We start from the raw sequence: 20,530 nt of genomic DNA, 5'->3' as shown, positions 1-20,530 counted from the left end.
CTTCTATGTAGACGTATTTGTAATTTGACCAACTGTCGCATATAGGCCTACTCTGCAGATTCAACGTGGGACTTTTTTCAAGCTAATAATTTTGCTTGAGAGAAATTATAAGTATATACATCATATCAGGAGCGTATAATGACAAATATTTGTCATTATACGCTCCTGATCATATCAGGAGTTAATGAAGACAAACCTCTTTTGGTCACCCCCCGGACATTTACCCCCCGGACATTGGACAGTGGACATCGGACAGTGGAGGAGGAGTAGGAGGGGGAGATGAGGAGGTAGAGGAGGTGCATGTGGTGGTTGAGGAAGGAGGAAGGGGAGAATGTGATGGAGGAGGAGGAGGTAGAGGCGCCCTCCTCTACCTCCTCCTACTCCACCACCTTCTCCCCCCTCCTCCTCCACCACCTTCTCCCCCATCTATCAGCTCCCCCTCCTCCTCCTCCTCCACCACCTTCTTCCCTCCTCCCTGTACCACCTGTCCCTTTTCTACCTCCTGCTCCTCCTCTACCTTCTCTTTCGTCCTCTAAATCCTCCTCTCCTCCTCCTCCAACATCTTCCCCATCTCCTCCACTACCCCTTCCTCCTCTACCACCTTCTCCGCTCCTCATATACCTCCTCTCTCTCTCTTCCTCTACTTTCCTGTATGTTTAGAGATTTCAGTTTTAAGGAAATTTCAGAAGTATGGAGTTTTCAGAAGTATAGAGATGAACTTTCCGAAGTATAGCGTTTTCAGAAGTATGGAGTTTTGTCCCTGTGGGCCACCGTACAATTCCCCATTGAACATGGAGCAGTATATATATTTTTCTGGGGGGAATGCTCCCCCCGCTAGCTACAGCCATGCTTAGTGGCCAATGACACGAAGGGGAGGAGGGGAGAGAAGGGAGTCGCTGACGAGCATCATAGAAATATGCAGTAAATAATTCATATCAGATATATTCCGTATAAAGACATTTTACGAAAAATGTAAAGTAGGGGCCTACTATTATATTCAGGATATATTCGTTCTACTCAGGAGTCACGAAGACAACGCAAGAAATACGCAAACACATGTATTGCGGGTTTTAACCTGCCGCCGGCAGTGACTTTATTAGCCTACTCTCGCCAACAGGTGGAGAGGCAGGAATATCCCGAAGAATCTTTATCGAATACACTAAACTAAACTTTAACTAAAAATACCCGCAATAAATTTAGCTCCCGACACAAAAACAACAATTTCTACAACACGGTTGCGATGCTGTGCGATACTCCGCGCGCGCATACCCGCACACACAGGCACTTGGGACAGAGCATAGATATAGAAGAAGATTCTATATATCTTCTTCTATATCTATAGACAGGGTCAGTAAAAACTGAAAATAATATGAACGCACGTTCACAAATACTACCGTACCTCTCAATCACAGTTCCACTGCTGCGTCACTGTATATCAACTTTCCTTCATAAAAACTAACGCCGAACGCTCCCGCACTCGCCGCTGCGAGTGTGCTGTGTCGCCATTATAATGATAATAATATATAATTATATATTATATTATTATTTTATATATTATTATCATTATAATGGCGACATAGTTCACGTAAAAGTCGCAAATATGTGGGCTGTCTCTTGTTTGGTAAGAGAGCATAGATGCAAGTAACCACATGGTTGTTGATCAGAGCATGGAGGGTAAATAGCTGATAGAATACATCGGGCACAACTTTCAATGTTCCATTGCAAAACCAGTCCGTAGATGTCTCCAGAACGCGAAGGTTAATTTCGGTAGAGAATAGCACGATTCTATCATCATCAGCACCGCTGTCAAACAGCAGAAATGGCTCATCAGCTAGAGCATACATGTACGCTGATATTCGTATGGTAAAACTAGGTCTGCTAGTGTCTGTGGGAGCACAGGTGGATTTCCAGCAGCTTGGCGATAGCGACGAATGTTACGAATAGCTGCAAGTTTTACAGCCGCTTCATCACTAACGTTCCCGAGTCCCTGCGTGACGACTTGCTGAGCGCTTTCCTCAGTGTCTATTGCACGACGTTTAACGTTCTGGCGAACTTTCATCTCTTCCGAACGTCCAACATTAGGAGCATGGGTCTGTTCATTGAAACGTCCAACAACTCGGTCACCATCAACTCTAACTATGGCTCTACATTGTTTGCTGTTACGCCTCATCTCACACTCATAGGATATGACTCCATCAGCCAGTGTTTTCTGTTTCACATAGACAAAACCTTCATACACGAATTTTATACGACCACGATTACTAGTAACAAATTCTATCGTTATGTATTATCTTCAAACTCGCAGGCGCGTTTTGCCACTCTCAGCCAAGTCGTGTGCTAATGGTAATATCGCCTAGAAATCAATAATAACATGATTGTGTAAGCAAAACGGTATGAATGTTTATTTGTTTGCTATATTTTGTCAAAAATAGAGCCGTTGGCATCACCTTATTAATGAATATGATGTAAATAAGACCTAGTCGCTGACTGAATTCACTGGGAACTCGGCTTCACATGAATGACAAGGAAATATAACACGAACCTTATAGGTGCGGGCGGACAGCCGGGAACTTTGCCACATCCGGGACTTTCTTAACCTAGCAACCAGCTGTGCCGGTGAAAACAACAGCCTGTCTCCGTGAGCTTACACGGGGATTACACACGCAATAACCGATTTGCAAACCTAAAGCATATTAATTTCCTTGTATATATATGCCGAAAACTTGTGTAGTAGTAGGTTGTCACAATCATATATATTGCACAGATAAGAAAAGATATTTTTTTGAGCTGCCAAAATAACATAAGAGTCCAGAGAGGCGTGATAAGTCATACGTGGCTGACTGCCACTGTATGTAAATGAGTACTGCTAAATGAGTACTGCTGACTGCTACTGACTGTAAATGAGTAAATGAGTAAATGTAAATGGTACGCACTGGAGTCTGTCAAAATTCTCCACTATTGTGTCTTGACCTGCATGCGCGCATTCTTCGACTTTTGGACGTATAATACCAAATCTTCCACCTATTATCGCCATCCACCTTTATTCGAACAATATTCCCTGGTTTAAAGGACACTGCAGCTGTAGGCCTACATGTGTTTTGCATGCAAATCAGAGGTATCAAGAAGCCTTCTTTATGCGCTCTTGGAGGTATATATAGTTAGGTTCAGCTGGCACGTAAGGTGGCCTAGCTTTTATCCGTGACTCGAATGTGAAAATGGTCGCGTGAATCGAAAAAATGCGTAAATCAAGCAGCGGACTTTGGCGGGGGTTAACACGTATACAGTACCCAATAGGATATTAAAAGCTACGGGACATATACATATATACGAAAATATTAACAACACGCGAGGTATCAGCGTAAAGCCCTGTCTACACTAGCAAACTTTAGTTTGCAAACTCGAGCAAACTCGAGCAAACTCCGAGTTTGGCCAGAAAAGTTTTCCAAAGTTTGCCAGTGTAGACCAGTTGATAAACTTCGGCAAACTAGTTTGCAGAAGTTTGCAGAAGTTAGGCCGTGCACCTTCTTGACAAACTAGTTTGCTCGAGTTTGCTGAGTTTGGAATAACTCAGCCAATCAAATGACAGTTTGTAGTCATGTGATCCTGCAGATAGACAAACATTGGACATTGAACATTGGAATTCACAGTCAGTACCAGTGAACTCGGAGTTTGCTCGAGTTTGCTCGAGTTTGCTCGAACTCGGAGTTTGCTCGAGTTTGCAAACTAAAGTTTGCTAAAGTTTGCTAGTGTAGACAGGGCTTAAAAAATACCGTTGTTTTCCGCGGCTATAGACTGTATATACGCACTGGAAATATCCGAGTCGAAAATCTTTGCTCTCGTGCCGCGCGTACGTAAGTTTCTTTAAGTTCTTAAGTTACGTAATAAGTAAAGTTTAAGTAAAGTAAAGTAAAGTAACTAATAAGTAAAGTAATAAGTAATAAGTAGTAAGTAATAATTAATAAGTAAAGTACGTAATAAGTTAAGTTTACGTTCTTAAGTTACGTAAGTTTCTTTAAGTTCTTAAGTTACGTAATAAGTAAAGTTTAAGTAAAGTAAAGTAAAGTAACTAATAAGTAAAGTAATAAGTAATAAGTAGTAAGTAATAATTAATAAGTAAAGTACGTAATAAGTTAAGTTTACGTTCTTAAGTTACGTAAGTTTCTTTAAGTTCGACACACTAGCGATTCTGTACGCTGCCCGGCAGCGTATATTTTCGCTCACGATTTTAATTGTTAATTAATCGATTTACGATAATACGATTTACGATTATACGATTTTATTTGTTAATTAGAACGCCGTACGAGTTGCGCGTACAGCTGGACACACACTTCGATTTTGTACGCTAGCCGTGTTACATGTACATGTACATGTACGTGTAGCATGTACAGTAACGGGTGAAAATAAATAAAGTCGGAACAGTGTGTGTTAGACGGAAGGTTGTACATAGAATTCAAATTAAATTTGCTAAAATTCTACAAATAGCCCATCTATAAATAATATATAAGTAATTAAGGGCTGTTGTCATACTTATATGCACAACACTGCCATACGAAATCGTCAATTAAACAATAAAAATAATTCGATTTATTGAGCTATTTATACAGGGTGAAATTACCAGTCATCTCCAGTAGTTGCGCTATAGCATTTAATGCTATTTCCTTCGCAACTCGATTGCGATACTCTACAGACTGTATGTAATACAGACACGAGTTCTCTGACCATAAAATGGCCAAATCATCCTCCTTCTGCATAGTTCACACTTCTTGTGTTTAGCGCTGTTATTTTCATGCAGGTCATGTGAGCTGCGCCTGTACTAAACTGATTGGCTGCTGAAAGAAATCGCGCGCGAACATGTGGACACAATGTCGTATTTGTACGCACGCGATAGAAAACCGGGCGGAAATATTCAACATGTCGAATATGTCAATATGTCAACAATACGAGCGATGCGCCGGGCGTATGCGATCGCGAGCGAAATACGCTGCCGTGAGACCGGGACAGCATCCGCGCGGACCCGCACGTATTATCGATCACAAGCGGCCAGCGTAGAAAATCGCGCAGTGTGTCCTAGGCTGCGCCTAGTCACACCCTACGTCGACGATCGACCTACGTCGCCCTACACTGTCATTGCGCACGCTATCTGTCGTATATAAAGAGCGCCGAGATTACGTTTACCTGTCGACTCGGCTTCGATCAGTTAGAAATGAAGCAAACTAAGTGCGATTTAGTCGTTGAAGCCGTCGATGTCACAGTTACTTGAGTGTGGCGGCGCGTTGCCGCTACGTTTATGTATGGTCAAGAGTAGATAATAAACACATTGGTATGGTTCATATTCGGTAGATTCTGCCATGCAGTCAGTTTAAAAGCCACCGATCGCCAGAGAGACGGCGACGTTCATGTCAGCAACGTTTACACCAGATAAGATTAAAGAATTTAACTCATATGATCGTATGTTCGACTGGAACGCTTACTATTCTCACTGACAATTATTTATATATATATTCCTTTATATTTACAGTTATAAATATTATATACAACTATTATACAATAATTTCGCATGTGCAAGTTCAGACCGCCGACCATTCAATCAGATTTACATGTTTTTATCGATGTTAATTTTATTTTATAGGTTGAACTTTGAAGCAGGAGTAGCCATACATGAGCACACGCACACGCACATGCACTCACGCACGTACTCAGAGAGATACGCGCGCCGACATACGCACGCACGTTCGTATAAATATACATATATATATATCAAAATTCCCAGACTCCCAGAGATTTCCTGTTTTTATAGGTTACTATAAACTCTTTGACCTAACTTCCTATATTGATAGGTATTTTTCAAGTTACCATTATTGAGATCATCGATAATTCATGACTGCCTTACTTTCTTGTTCGCATGGGTGAATAATGACAGGTCATCAGCCAGATGTCATTATCACCCTCTGATATTGGCCTTTCAATGCCAATGTCAAAATAATGCAGTGATTTCTTCCGTTCTAATAATTCAATGGTTTTCACACACGCACGCACATGCACAAGCGCGCGCCCACACACACGCGCGCACAGATACGCGCACCGGCATACGCACGCGCGTATACGCGTGTATATATATATATAGATATATGTGTAGGTTCATCATGGAGATTCCAACTCCAAGTTGCGCGGGGTGCCAACGGATGCTTCTGAAAAAAGGACTGGTTAGCGCAATGGCAGTAGTCGCTTTGATGTGGGTGACAAGGGAACTATCCATCAATAGCTCCACATACGTGGAAAGCAACGGTGTTTCTAAGACTATGCTCTTTTTAGAAGCAAAACTAGCATTGGTTCGAGACAATTCATATACGAAACGAACAATATCTAACTTCTAACTTAGCATATATATATATATATATATATATATATATATATATATATATATATATCACCGCGTGAATGGTGCTATTTTGTGCCATACAGAAGTTAAAACGGCAAAGGTTCGAAGGTTCTTAATTTCCTCACTGAGATATCACGGACAATGCTCATATAAAAACTTTACGCATAATGTGGCGAATTTCGCCTATTTTCTTTATATGATTTGCCGTTAGTCTATATGTTGCCTATAATAGTATATAGTATATATAATGTATAGACTTTTAGTTGCAGGGAATCATGGAAATATGAGAGACCCAACCCTACAACAACGAAAGAAGGCCATCCTCATCAGTACGCCTACCGATCAGGATCTACGTTCACGGGCGAAATATTCAATCAAAACGCGGATGTGTATTATGTCTTTTGAACCGCTTCACGCATTTAAACGTAAAGTGCCTGACTACGCTAACTTGTCGTCTGAACAAAAGGCCATAAGGCAGCGATCTCTTCTCACGAGCTTGTTTTTGTGCAAACCGAATAAGGACTACCAACCGCCACGCAATTTCATGTACATGAGCAAAGCCATTACTGAGACCATTGATTGCCCAATGGCAGTAAATATTGCTGGCAAAATAGAACCGAACTGGCAGTAAAACTTATAAAGGAAACAGTGAATACGCGATTTGAGNCCCGTTTTTCCGTTGTACACTCTAGGTATTATTAGCTCTTGATATATATATATATATCACCGCGTAAATGTTGCTATTTTGTACCATACAGAAGTTAAAACGGCAAAGGTTCTAAGGTTCTTAATTTCCTCACTGAGATATCACGGACAATGCTCATATAAAAACGTAATCAATATATTATCAAGGAATACGTATAGTCACTTTACGCATAAGTGTGGCGAATTTCGCCTATTTTCTTTATATGATTTGCCGTTAGTCTATATGTTGCCTATAATAGTATATAGTAATATAATGTATAGACTTTTAGTTGCAGGAAATCAATGGAAATATGAGAGACCCCAACCACTACAACAACGAAAGAAGGCCATCCTCATCAGTACGCGCTACCGATCAGGATCTACGTTCACGGGCGAAATATTCAATCAAAACGCGGATGTGTATTATGTCTTTGAACCGCTTCACTCATTTGGTACAGTGCCTGACTACGCTAACTTGTCGTCCGAACAAAAGGCCGTAAGGCAGCGATCTCTTCTCACGAGCTTGTTTTTGTGCAAACCGAATAAAGACTACAAACCGACAACCAATTTCATGTACATGAGCAAAGCCATTACTGAGACCCTTGGTTGCCCGATGGCAGTAGATATTGCTGGCAAGATAGAACCGAACTGCAGTAAACTTATAAAGGAAACAGTGAAGACGCGATTTGAGGTGGTGCCAGCGGTCTGCAACACGTACGGGCATTGTGCGATTAAGGTGATCCGCGCAAACATCAGCGACCTTGAACCATTGCTTGAACATCCGATCCTCGACGTGAAAATACTTCATCTCATCCGTGATCCGAGAGGCATGTTCCGGTCTTGGTGGCCGAGCCTCTCCAATAACGTCTCCGCAGCAGTCGAGATACTGCGTGCAAATGTGAAGATCCACTGCGCAGATCAACTGAAAAATCTCGTGCAGGGCAACAGCCTGCGACTGCGCGCACCTTCGAGCTATCGTCGTGTTAGGTACGAGGATTTGGCTGCAGCGCCCGTAGAGAGTGCCAAACAACTTTATGACTTTGTTGGCTTGCCGGAACTCCCGCCCAGCGTTTACGAGTGGTTGGACGTGAACACTCAGGGAAAGGTCAGTGGGAACCAGACATCCAAGGTGTATCGCTTTGGAACGTTCCGCAAGGATTCCAACGCGACAGCAACAGCGTGGATGGACGCACTTCCACCGCGTGTCATCAAAATTATAGAGGAACATTGCTACGAGTTCATGTTAATGGCCGGCTACAAACCATGCTACACGAGACAGTGATATAGATCTGGAGGCCGCTCGGTAGTACGAATTACTGTATTTGATGTACGAGCTTGTTCTAAAAAGCCATATAAAAAATAAAATAAAAAATAAAATAAAATAGATATCGGATTAAAACATTTTTTTAACTTTCCTACAATTTTTAAACATTTTTACTATCGTTAGCTGTTTAGGTTTCAAGAGCACCTCGGCCACAATTAAGTTACATCATGTAGCATTAGGTTGCAGATATTTTTGTGGTAATTAGTCAATATTAAGTTCAACAGTAACTATGTTGTTGATTTTTGTTTAATAACTTACAATAAATAGGAGTTTTAAACAAAGTCAAGATGGAGAATAATGGATCATACACACACCCTCGCGCGCACACACACACACACACACACACACACACAAATATACAGAACAAAAACTTCATGTCATCAGTTAATGTGCCGCCCGTGTTTTGTACAGAAAATAACCGGACAATGTTATTAAGAGATACCTTCAGGAGTTAATAAAGACAAAGTTTGTCTTTATTAACTCCTGATACCTTGTATAACCAAGCATCTGGGTACTATACTAGCTCAAAGTATGCTACGTTACCTTCACTGAATACATAAAGTGCCAGTTTAGAAGCTGGTATTTTGAACACAACTATTCCTTCACCACACTAGCATTTCCTTTGGTAATCACCACTGCAATTTCATTCATAATGACGAGTCATGATGAAGTTTAAAATAAATATACGATTTTTCTTTTAGACAAATTAAAAATTACCTTCAGTTAAATGAACTTAAAAGTGAAAAATATTAATACAATTTTTTACTACAAGTTTTATACTGAAACCTGGCACACTTTTATGCATGTACAATGGAATAGGCATGTTCAGAATTGACATCTATTGGCAACAATTTATTAGTTTATTTAATCAAATCTACACAAATATTATATTAAGAAATAAAGTGTAAGCTATTAGAGCTACGTCTACACGACGAACCTTAACTCGAGTTAAGCGTCTACACGGGGCCTTAACTCGAGTTACGTTAACTCGAAGTTAGCTAACCTCGCCAGTCCGAATCGGAGGTTAAGCTAACTCGAGTACTTAACTCGAGTTATTAATAAGGCCCGTGTAGAGCTAACTCGAGTTAACTTACACTCCACGATAGGCGGCAGCACTAGTACGGATGTACGTAGCACCGCACGCACGACACGCGTACTTCCACACGCCGCACACACTCATGCAACGGACGTGACGTGCACACCGCACGCCACGCACATGTAGCGTGCCACGGCATGCACGCACGCACGGCACGCTTACGTGCACAGCATCACGCGAGCAGCGTTACTTGCACACGCACACACTCATGCACGCACGTGTACGTGCAACGCACCGCACGGCACGCACGTCTACGTGCATCTGCATGCAGCACGCATCGCAGCTGAAGCAACGTACGCAACCATCGCACAACTGTGTACCGTGCACAGCAGCGCGCAGCGCAGCGCACGAACGTGTAGCACTCGCACACGCGCCGCCGCACAACGCCGCACAGCACGGTCGTACGTGCCACACACACGGACCACGACGATGCACACACACGGACGCACGCACGGCACGGTTACGTGTACCACGCATGACCCTGCATGCACGCACGTGTACGTGTACACGCACGCATGCACGCACGTGTACGTGTACACGCACGCATGCACGCACGTGTAGGTACGCACGCACGCACGCACGTGTACGTGCACACGCACTCACGCATGCACGCACGTGTACGTGCACACGCACGCACGCATGCACGAACGCGCGTGTACGTACACACGCACGCACGCACACACGCACGTTTACATACACACGCACGCACGCATGCACGCACGTTTACATACACACGCACGCACGCATGCATAATAAATCGGTAATAATCGCTATCGGGTGTTGTCGTGTAGACGCTACATAATCGCTAACTCGAGTTAGCTTAACTCGAGTTAAAGTTCGTCGTGTAGACGAGGCTAATGTGTATAAACTTCAAAAAATTTATATATGAAAATTAATTTAATTAACAAAAAATAATGTTTGTTTCCACTGTAATAACAACTTTAATACACAAATAATCAAATCTACACAAATATTATATATATTAAGAAATAAAGTGTAAGCTAGTGTCAACTCAAAAAACAATGTGTATAAACTTCAATAAATGTTTAAATTAAAATTAATTTAATTAACAAAAAATAATGTTTGTCTCCACTGTAATAACAACTTTAATACACAAATAATCAAATCTACACAAATATTATATTAAGAAATAAAATGTAAGCTAGTGTCAACTCAAAAACAATGTGTATAAACTTCAATAAATTTTTAAATTAAAATTAATTTAATTAATAAAAAGTAAAGTTTGTTTCTACTGTAATAACAACTTTAATAAACAAATGTCATTCCTTTTAACAGTAGTACCAAATAATTAATAATTTCATATAACGTTGCAATCAATATCTCGGTAAGATTTATGACTTTCTTAACCAATCTATCACTGGCAGAATGTTTTTTGCATATAAAGTCTGTAACACCTAAGAATCCAACTGCAACTTTTTCCCCGCTACTTCCTTACATGTGGCTATATTACAAGACAAAAATTTCAGACACCACCGAATGGCACTCCTTCAGGGAATGTTGCTGCAATTGCGGTAGACAGTATATTAGTTGCGAGATCACATCTGGCACTCACTGCTTGCTCTGAGCCTTGCATGACTTTTTCAGTGTGTTCAGCATTATCCAGGTGGCAGTTTTCAAGGCTGAGGGGTGTGTCATTGGCAGTGAAGGTAGCAGTAGCTGCCACATTTCCATTGGATGAAAAGCCCACAGAATTTACAGGGAAAGCTGAAACCCGATCTCCACAGCTACTACTGCCATCGCTTTCCGGAAACTGACAACCACCCATGGTATTATGTTCTCTGAAAGCAAATGCTCCATCTTTGCCAGCAGACGCGTAGCCCAGATTCCAGCTACGTTTCATTTGGGCGTTCTCGCCTTCTACAGTTCTTCTGAGGCTAACAACATCTTTACTTTTCTTCTGTTCCGTGATATGAACAGGCTGATTGGCAGCTTCCATAGGGGGGAGATCATGAGCAACAAGGTCAGATAGTGCAGTGCCATTCAAATGTGTGACCACGTGTCTGTCCCATGGAAAATGTGAATGGTCATTGTTATCACCACCAGCACCACATATCTTAGCAGAGTGCCAATCAAACGTTGATGGGTATGCACAATCTGATCCTGATAACATGTCACTTACATGAGGCTTGTGGACATGTGAGTCCCCATCAAAGCCTATCTGTTGCAGTGAGCTAACGCACCCCTCTTGCATTTCTTTGTGGCACCAGGATGCATCCAACAACTCCCTCTGGCAGTGGTTTGAAAATTCATAACCAGCATCATGATAATAGAAGCGACTTTGATCATGTGAATGAATCCCCTGTTGTTGCGTAGTCGCATAAACCGGCTTCTCCTCGGGAATATGTAAAACTTGACTTTCCTAGAAAAGCAAAAAACGTACTAATATACATGCAAACTATCTCAGATTCCATGAAGGCCAAAAAATACTTACTTTACCTTCACCACCTCATATCCTATGTCTAATAAGTTTCTTTGACCTTGCTGATTGTTATAAACAAACGGGTCTGTGATGATCTCATACGAACACATAAATTATCGCATGGAGTTGTTGTTAAGTAAGGAGTCTCTTGCCAAATAATGAGGAAATATATAAACCCATTAGTTATTAAATGCCACCTAGTGTAGAAAAGATTGTTGTAATAAACGTTAGAGTTATATCAGTATGGTTACATACAATTACATTACCCACATCCATGCCATACCTGTACTCTTTCCTTATGGTTGTAGCTGTGCTCCAATATGAGACAATCTTTTCTACTAATGCGTTGTTTGTCAATGTGTTGGCAGGGGCTACCCTGCTGGGAATTCTCACACAATGCATGAGAAAATGTATCTAAAAATACATAAAACTGACACTATATAGTATAAGAGAACTACAATATAACACTTGGTGGTTTGTAAACAAATAATTTAATATTTCTAGGCTTTAAAAACTTGTTATTTACTTGATTTAATCCAAATGAAAATGGTGAAATACAAACAACAATTTATAACAATAGTGAATTTAGCCAGATTATAGATACTCTGTGCTAGATGGAAAACAGCATGCAATCTTACAGATATTGGGAAGAGAGTCGTTGTAACCACTATCTGATGACAAAGAATGTCCAGTCTGACATGGCCAAGCCTGACCGTGACTGTGACGAGTATGGTCATGATCAGCTGGCAATTCTTCCACTGCAATTTCACAGCCATGGGAATCTTGCAATCGAATGCTACCCTAAAAGATAGAAAATTTTAATTTAATTCACTGTGATATATATATATAAAATGGCATGGGGAGTAATTGTCCGGGGGGGTATTTGTCCTAGAACCATACATATCATACATAACACATGCACATATGGTACAAAAGTTAATATGTCTAGAGACAATATAGGCCTACTGCATGCACTCATGCAGATAGATAACAGATATTTCAGGTGTATGAGAGCACAAATTTCCTTGCTAAAATTGTCAACCTAATCATATACTGAATGAAATAAAAGAAGCCGGAGGGTTAGGGTTTATGTTAGGGATTATGTTCATTAATTCAATAATCTTTACATGGGGTGAAATTTCCCATACTAATATACTGATTCAGCTGCCCTAGATCTAGTAACAACATGTTTATTCAGTATTATACGGTACAGATCAGGTGATGGTAAAAGTATGCAGCCTTCATTCAGTATCCATCATCACATAAGAGACTCTCCAATTTGCTTCTGTATGCGCTGCAATGTCTGTTGGTGCATTTTATGCTGTCTTAGCATGGTTACAATAATTGCGACAATGCCTACAGTGAATGTGCATGCTTGAAAAATCCAGAAATGCTTTTCCTCTTCCCATGCTGATTTTCGACAACTGAAAAAAAGGTGAAAAAATCATAATTAGAACAGAAATTGGAGATGTGCATGATTAAGAGAAATTCATAAGCAATAGGTTACTCTAAAATCTGAGAAACTTCAAATCCATCATAATGTACACCCTTGCTACCTATTACATAAATGCTTAGTTTTTCTATAACTTTGACTGGGTACAGTGGCTCTGTCAATATATTATGAGAATTCCATGTCATAAAGATATTTGATTATACAACTAGGTTAGTGAATATGTAGACCAGAAAAATGTGAAATGTTCATATAGCAGCCTAAATATGACCTAGTAAATACACATCTATACCTTCTGTAGGCAACGCCAGATTCAGCACAATGTACTAGCTCTCTGTAGCTTGTAAATTCACATGCCTTTGCATTGCTTTTCTACAATAGAATAAGTACACAAGTGAAAGTCCTACCACATGTGTGAAATACAGGAAAAAAAAGTTGGTCACGAGTAAACTATGTGTCACTTTTTTCCCTATGTACCTCAGAACAATTTCCTTTTCTACTATAGTTTTGATATCAAATAATACATTATTGCCCCTTCTTTATTAAAATTGCCTAGTTACTATAGTTCCTTATTCGAATAAGGAACTGGGAACTGGGAGCTAACTTCCCTGACCCGCATTATCTCCCTTTACATAGGAAAGCCGTGTCCGCCGAGTGTTGCGATAAATCGAAATCTGAGCACTTGTTTTGCGCTGTGTTAACGCCAAACAGAAATTGTACTCGCCCAATTTTGTTTTTGGTATTTTTTAATCGCCCAGCAGAAGTTTTGGTCGCCATTGGCAACCGGGCAACCGACTGTGTAGAGCACTGGAGAGAGAGAGGGGAGAACGAGAATATTATAATTAGTTATGTATTACTATTGGTCACCTACACAGCAGAGTTCCCGTGGAACTCTATTAGCGGATAATGCAGTCGTTGTGTGATCTGATGCCACTACTGTTGCTGCTCCATCAAGTAAACTGCCATGGATGTCATCACACAGGCTATCTAAAGCAAAAAAACAACATTATTCTAATAAAATAAAGTGACAGTTGAAATGCTCCAAATATTATCATACTTGTGATCAATATTAAGTTAAGTCCTTTATATTAGGTTTATTATTTGATATGCAACATCCTGTATAAAATCAAATGAAATAAAATCATTAAAATAAACTTACACTACTGTTAATATTTTATACTACGGTAATATTTTAATAGCAATAATCGATTGATGTGGAATATTTCACAAATATTCAAGGATTCCACAACACTACATTTATTAGAATAAATATAGTTTGAATACTCTTTTTGCTGTAATTATTATACCAGTAACACAACATGTTGAGGCAGCATTTCCATGAGTAGCATTATCTGACCTGAAGTTGCCAGTCAAAGCCTCTATTTGTTCTTGCCTTAGCTGCTTCCTGTCAAATACCACTAACATGGGAGGCCTATGAGAAAATATTCATAATCATTTTTCACGTTATATACACTAATAAACCTTTATGTCATACACTTATTATCCTTCGTTATAATTTACAATTGCCTTTAATATAGAATAACAATACTTATATATATTGGTTGCTACAAAACCACAATGTTACTCACACCTATACCTTACTAAAATGATGGAGAATAAACTCATTATTACTGCAAATAATAATTCATTTGAGTTTATGAATAGATAGATATATATACTAACTCATTTGGGATCTGGGATGGTAATACTGCATACAGCTGATTGCTTTTCATACTCCTGCGTTTACGTGCTTTTGGCTTTGGTATGCGAGCACATGGTTTTGAGTCAAATGACACGTGGTTGCTCTGGCAGCATGTTCTGGTTATGTCTAGGAAATTCTCTTTCCGTTTTCGGTTCTCCTTTGGGCAATACTGGTAATCTTTGTACCACAAAAGATAACAGACATTATCAGTAAGCCTATGCAAGACAATATTAGGCTAAAAGCAACATTTACAACATTGCTGTGAAATTGTTAACTTGAAAATTTGACATAAATTGATTTAACTCACTTGGATACATTGCCTTGTGCTCCAAGTCTAACCTTCTGGCTTCTTCAAAGTATTTGGCCTTTTCAGGTGAATTAAGTGACTTCCACATATCACCCAGCCTTATGCTGATACTGTTGTTCCCTACAATGTCCAGTGACATAAAATTGATTGATAAAAAAGGAGTAAAATTTACATATTTACATTCCACTACTATAATTTATCAATTACAAGGCACCACTTATACAGGGCTACATATAAATACATAAATAAACATATAAATAAATAAATAATATTTATATTTATAAATAAATAAATATATATAAGCCTATATAGAGAGAGACAGACAGAGACAGAAAGAGATGAGAGAGAGGGGGAGGGGAAAGGAGGGAAGGGGACGGAGAGAGAAAGAGAGACCAGAGAAACAGAAAGAGAACAGAAACAGAAACAGAGAAAGAGAAACAGAGACCATTAGACGGATGGACAGATAGACAGATACTGAGATAGACAGGCAGACAGACTGTCATGCAGAGAGACAGACAAACAGGAATACACACAGATGTTCTGACATTGTAACAAACAAACCTTCTCCTTGAAACTTGTCAGCTAAAAATTTTCTATGCTCATTGGAGAATACCATAAATGCATTAGAAGGTCGAGGGATCTTTGTGCCATTCATATCATAGCAAGATCTTACAAGCGGCATATCTACTAAATGAGTTCCCACCTGTAAAATCTCAATTCAATATTATAATTGGATTATATCATATTTAGACAACCATTAACTTAATTGTTACTAACAGCAACATTTTTTAATTTATTATGTATGTTCAAGGTATGTATAAAGTCTTTCAGCGGATTCGTACACAAGTCGTGCAAGAGAACAGACCCTACTTTTTATGAGGAAAATACATAAGATAGGATATAAAAAATAACCTGAAACAGTGGCGTAGTTAGGAGGGCCAAAGGGGGCCATGCCCCCCCCTGTTGATTCAAAAGTTAAAAAAAAGAAAATTGTCGTAGTCAGAATGTAGGCTGTACATGTACTCAAAAGTGCCTCAAATACCATCTCCTGCGATCTACATTTTAAAAATTTTCTGGGGGAGGACCCCCCATACACCCGCCTGTTTTTCACCCGCCTCTTTGGAATCTTCGATCCGCTACTAAACAATTACGCTCATAGGGTCTATGTCCCCCAGGGTACTGCCGGAACGTACCCTGGGTACGGTCCGGTATACCGAAACGTACCCTGGTAACTATCAGACAAAGGAGTTTGACACGTATTTGGTACTGATTTCACTACATTTTGTCGTACGAGTTCAATGTGAATAAAAATACAAATGTATACAAACATGAGCTTCTTTTGTTCACTGGTCCTTATTCTATCTTTCGGTAGTATTACAAACTGCGTAGCTTCCTTCGTTTTGACATAAATCGTACTTTTGCACGACATGGTTTTCACGTTATTTACTTGCTATAAGACTCATACACATCATCCCTCCGCGGGTGAAGTAGTTCAGATATTTTACCAGCGCAGCTTTTATTTAAAAAAACTGCGGTAATCAACAATAAAACAAGGCATTCTAACTACAGTTTCAATGTAAAATAGTTTTAATTTTTAAACCTAGCATGGGTGCAACGTAACTTAATTTCTAAGCGCATTTTCTGCACTCGGCTAGACTACGGCCTAAAAGCACTGCCGCGCCTCCTTTCATTTGCTGTGTATGCGAATTTACCGCTTGGCCTCGCCACACGACGGTAAATAACGTGAAAACCATGTCGTGCAAAAGTACGATTTATGTCAAAACAAAGAAAGCTATGCGGTTTGTAATACTACCAGAAGATAGAATAAGGTGAACAAAAGAAGCTGATGTTTGTATACATTTGTATTTTTATTCGCATCGAACTCGTACGACAAAATGTAGTGAAATCAGTACCAAATACGTGTCAAACTCCTTTGTCTTTATTAACTCTCTTCTTCTCACTAACCAAATGGTAGTAATTCGTTGGCTGGATGCTTCATAGCGAATGTGTGTTCCAAAAACAGTACAACCACCGAAATCCTGAAAATACATAATATACCATCTGTTATAAATTTTACTAGTTAACTTTCCTATAAGTATAACTATAGTATAAGTGATGAAAATTTGTACAATCAAAAACATATGAATATAATCAAGAGCGTATAAAGAAGGAGAGCGTACAACGGTGAAATGCTGAAACCATGTTGCAGTAGTAGTCGAATTCATAAACTTTCCCTGTTTTATTTTGACGATTCTTTGCAGTATTATTGATCAGCTGTCCTTGACCTTGCTAATATAAAACAAACCGCTTGTCCCTATGCTGAGATAATGAGCGGTGAAAATCTGGTATTTTCACCGAAAACCGACTCCAGATCAGTCAGTACTGCAACTGTCTCTCATTCTGGCGAGATCTTCAGGAAACCTCGCGTGTTTCCGTCATTCATTGACAATGAAATTTATTTTCCTTCTACTATCTTTTCTCGCATTTCCAGTCATTGACGCAGCCATTACTCCACAAAAACGTCTTGTTATTTATCGCCATGGTGATGACCCGCCCCTTACGCTGGATGTAGTAACGCTGCAGTAATAACGTATCGAGTCAGCACTACACAGCGGCAACTGGAAGCAACATACAGTGCACAAAACGAGAGACAGTCGCAGTACTGACTGATCTGGAGTCGGTTTTCGGCGAAAATACCAGATTTTCACCGGTTATTATCTCAGCGTAGAGGCATCGTAGGGACATGCAGTTTGTTTTATATTAACAAGGTAGGACAGCTGATCAATAATACTGGATCGTCAAAATAAAATGGGGAAAGTTTATTAATTCGACTAATACTGCAACATGGTTTCAGCATTTCACCGTTGTACGCTCTCCTTCTTTATACGCTCTTGATAGTGATATAATAAACAGAGTGGCTATATTCCCGGCAGCCGGCATATATCTGACGGCTGCCGGGCACGGTCTTCAATTTCCCAAATGCCCGGCATTTTTTAATTTTCAGTGTTATCTCAAGTAAACAAGGGTTAGGGTTAGGGACTGCCGGGCATTTAGGAAGTCGAAGACCGTGCCCGGCTGCCGGGCATATAGCCACAGCGTGCCATAAACGCCGTGGCTATTCTTACGACCAGTCGTAACAATTATTTATGGACTATTCTTACGACATGTCTCAGTGTGACGACAGTGGCTATCTATACACCATAGTGTTAGGGATACCATAGATAGTATATATAAGATAGCCGAGTCGGTTTATAGTTAGTGTTAGGGTTCGGGTTGGGTTAGGGGTTAGGATTTTTGCATCATTCCTTGATATACGGAAAGTATACGGCAGATATACAAGTCCAACAATTTGTAACTGCGCATGCGTTACCGGAACTATTAACTATTATGCGTTGCATGTCGTAAGAATAGTCCATAAATAATTGTTACGACTGGTCGTAAGAATAGCCACGGCCTATAATAAAACCACAACATGTCAACACTACCACATGCACGCGAACCCACTCTAAGGCCCGCTTATGTCGGCCTACGATTTGACTATCGGCGACTACTTTATCGCCGATTAGCAGCGTAGCAACACTCATGTCGACTTGAAGTGACTACGCTGCACATCGCCGATCAGATATAACCCTAACCATATCAAATAGTGACCAGGGTACGTTCCGGCAGTACCCTGGGGGACATGTACCCTATGAGCTGCACTTATCACACATACTCCTGGCTTGATATAATTTTTTATAATGAGATGAAAGTTCCCGCAATTAACTAAGACACCATGTATATTTGCAAGCTACACAAATGCTAAAGTATTGCAGAAGGATGAAATGCGTATACTCTTCACATTTGTAGAGTTAGATAGATCAATGAAAAAATGTGTTGGCCTTTCAGAAGGAAAGAAGACAACCGTAAAGGAAACTCGCAACCAATGCCAGGATTCCAAGGTCACATGGGAGTTTGCTTCAGGGGAAACGCACTCGAATAAGACCAATGACAGTGCCTGCATTGATGGAATGAAGCAGACAGGGGCCCCGTACCTCGCCTACTCCACTAACGAGTCTAGGGAGTCGCCTACGCCTACTCCCTAACGCAAACCCTAACCCTAATCCTAACCCTAACCATATCAAATAGTGACCAGGGTACGTTCCGGCATACCGGACCGTACCCAGGCAGTACCCTGGGGGACGGGTATACCCTCTGAGCAATAGTATTAGTATACCTACACCCACAGAGATATATTATATATACAAACACATAAAATTTTGTTTAACTATGCTACACCCTATAGTATATATAGGCTATAGTCTATAGACGTATACTGTATTACATTTATAGTCCCTATACCCGCTACCGCCGTACAAGTAACCTACATTGTAGGCCTAGGCCAAAGATTACAACAAGTTTTATGATTTATAACCTACCGTTGTAGTACCGACTAAATTCACGCACATGTGACTTGAACTAGTTCAAGGTAACTTAATAACAAAGAGACAACAGTGCTGACTTGTTCGTACAACAGTGAATAGTATAAAATAGAACTCAAATGTATATGAGAACGAAATTCACAACACGGAATCTATGCAATGATTATGGAACAGCTGATGACAGGTGGCGGCCTGGTATCTATGGTTACAGACCGCGTGGCGCTAGCGCGCTACCTGCGTGCCATATTTCCGCGACATGCACATTTTATTGCCGGTGAAAACGAATTCCTCTTTTGCGCATAATAACGGATTCATTTCCATTGGCGAAGAAAGGTTATATAGAATACATTGTTTCTCACAAACCAGTATCGAGCGCGCGGTGTCTCCCTGCGGCAACTAGTTTTCGGCCACGGCTCATTGGAGATCTCCTCTGCTCCCTCAATGTAATTAATTGTCTTCCCAGTACTTTCAGTCCTCGTCCACGTTGTGTCTATGTTGTCTCAGCACTATAACCCAGTGGCATTCAAAGAAGGGATCTATCTGCAAGGTCTAGGGCAAAAACTAGCTACTAATAGCACCTAGCTGTAAACCAATTCGTTTCAGTACATAATAATAGGGCATGCAGTTACCATCATAGACCTGTAGTTCCGGTGACGCTCACCTACACGCGAAACTATCTGTGAAGAGAAACCTGTGCGCATATTATGTGACAATTCCTGATGTGCGC

The 20,530-nt window shown here is 40.3% G+C and overlaps 2 protein-coding genes and 2 long non-coding RNA genes across 4 annotated transcripts in view; 2 read left to right on the top strand and 2 right to left on the bottom strand.

Moving 5' to 3' along the window:
* The first annotated feature begins 6,720 nt into the window (after positions 1-6,720).
* Positions 6,721-8,412, top strand: LOC106813299 (carbohydrate sulfotransferase 4-like). The gene is made up of 2 exons (XM_014817405.1): positions 6,721-7,000; positions 7,712-8,412. Exons 1-2 carry the CDS (start codon positions 6,765-6,767, stop codon positions 8,343-8,345), a joined length of 870 nt encoding a protein of 289 aa, XP_014672891.1. The 5' UTR covers positions 6,721-6,764; the 3' UTR covers positions 8,346-8,412.
* Positions 8,413-8,591: 179 nt separating this feature from the next.
* LOC106813312 overlaps positions 8,592-20,530 on the top strand; it is a 26,299-nt gene continuing 14,360 nt past the window's right edge. Inside the window, exons 1-2 of the long non-coding RNA XR_001394453.1 lie at positions 8,592-8,668; positions 20,177-20,182. This is a non-coding gene — a long non-coding RNA (uncharacterized LOC106813312). The remainder of the gene's footprint in view (positions 8,669-20,176; positions 20,183-20,530) is intronic.
* LOC106813287 lies at positions 10,769-19,883 on the bottom strand. The gene is made up of 9 exons (XM_014817396.1): positions 19,801-19,883; positions 15,944-16,085; positions 15,383-15,502; positions 15,057-15,252; positions 14,681-14,805; positions 14,245-14,360; positions 12,562-12,724; positions 12,207-12,337; positions 10,769-11,863 (listed from the first exon to the last, which is right to left on the bottom strand). The coding sequence occupies exons 1-9, from the start codon at positions 19,828-19,830 to the stop codon at positions 10,967-10,969; spliced, it is 1,920 nt and encodes a 639-aa protein (XP_014672882.1). The 5' UTR covers positions 19,831-19,883; the 3' UTR covers positions 10,769-10,966.
* LOC106813307 lies at positions 13,094-13,773 on the bottom strand. Its single transcript, XR_001394450.1, has 2 exons — positions 13,666-13,773; positions 13,094-13,347 (listed from the first exon to the last, which is right to left on the bottom strand). It is a non-coding gene; the product is annotated as an uncharacterized LOC106813307 (long non-coding RNA).

The sequence above is a fragment of the Priapulus caudatus genome, unplaced genomic scaffold (genome assembly GCF_000485595.1).
Source record: "Priapulus caudatus unplaced genomic scaffold, Priapulus_caudatus-5.0.1 Scaffold23, whole genome shotgun sequence".
NCBI classification, from domain to species: Eukaryota; Metazoa; Priapulida; class Priapulimorpha; order Priapulimorphida; family Priapulidae; genus Priapulus; species Priapulus caudatus.
The sequence above is the reverse complement of the archived record's forward strand: the minus strand, read 5'-3'. Positions and strand labels throughout refer to the sequence as shown.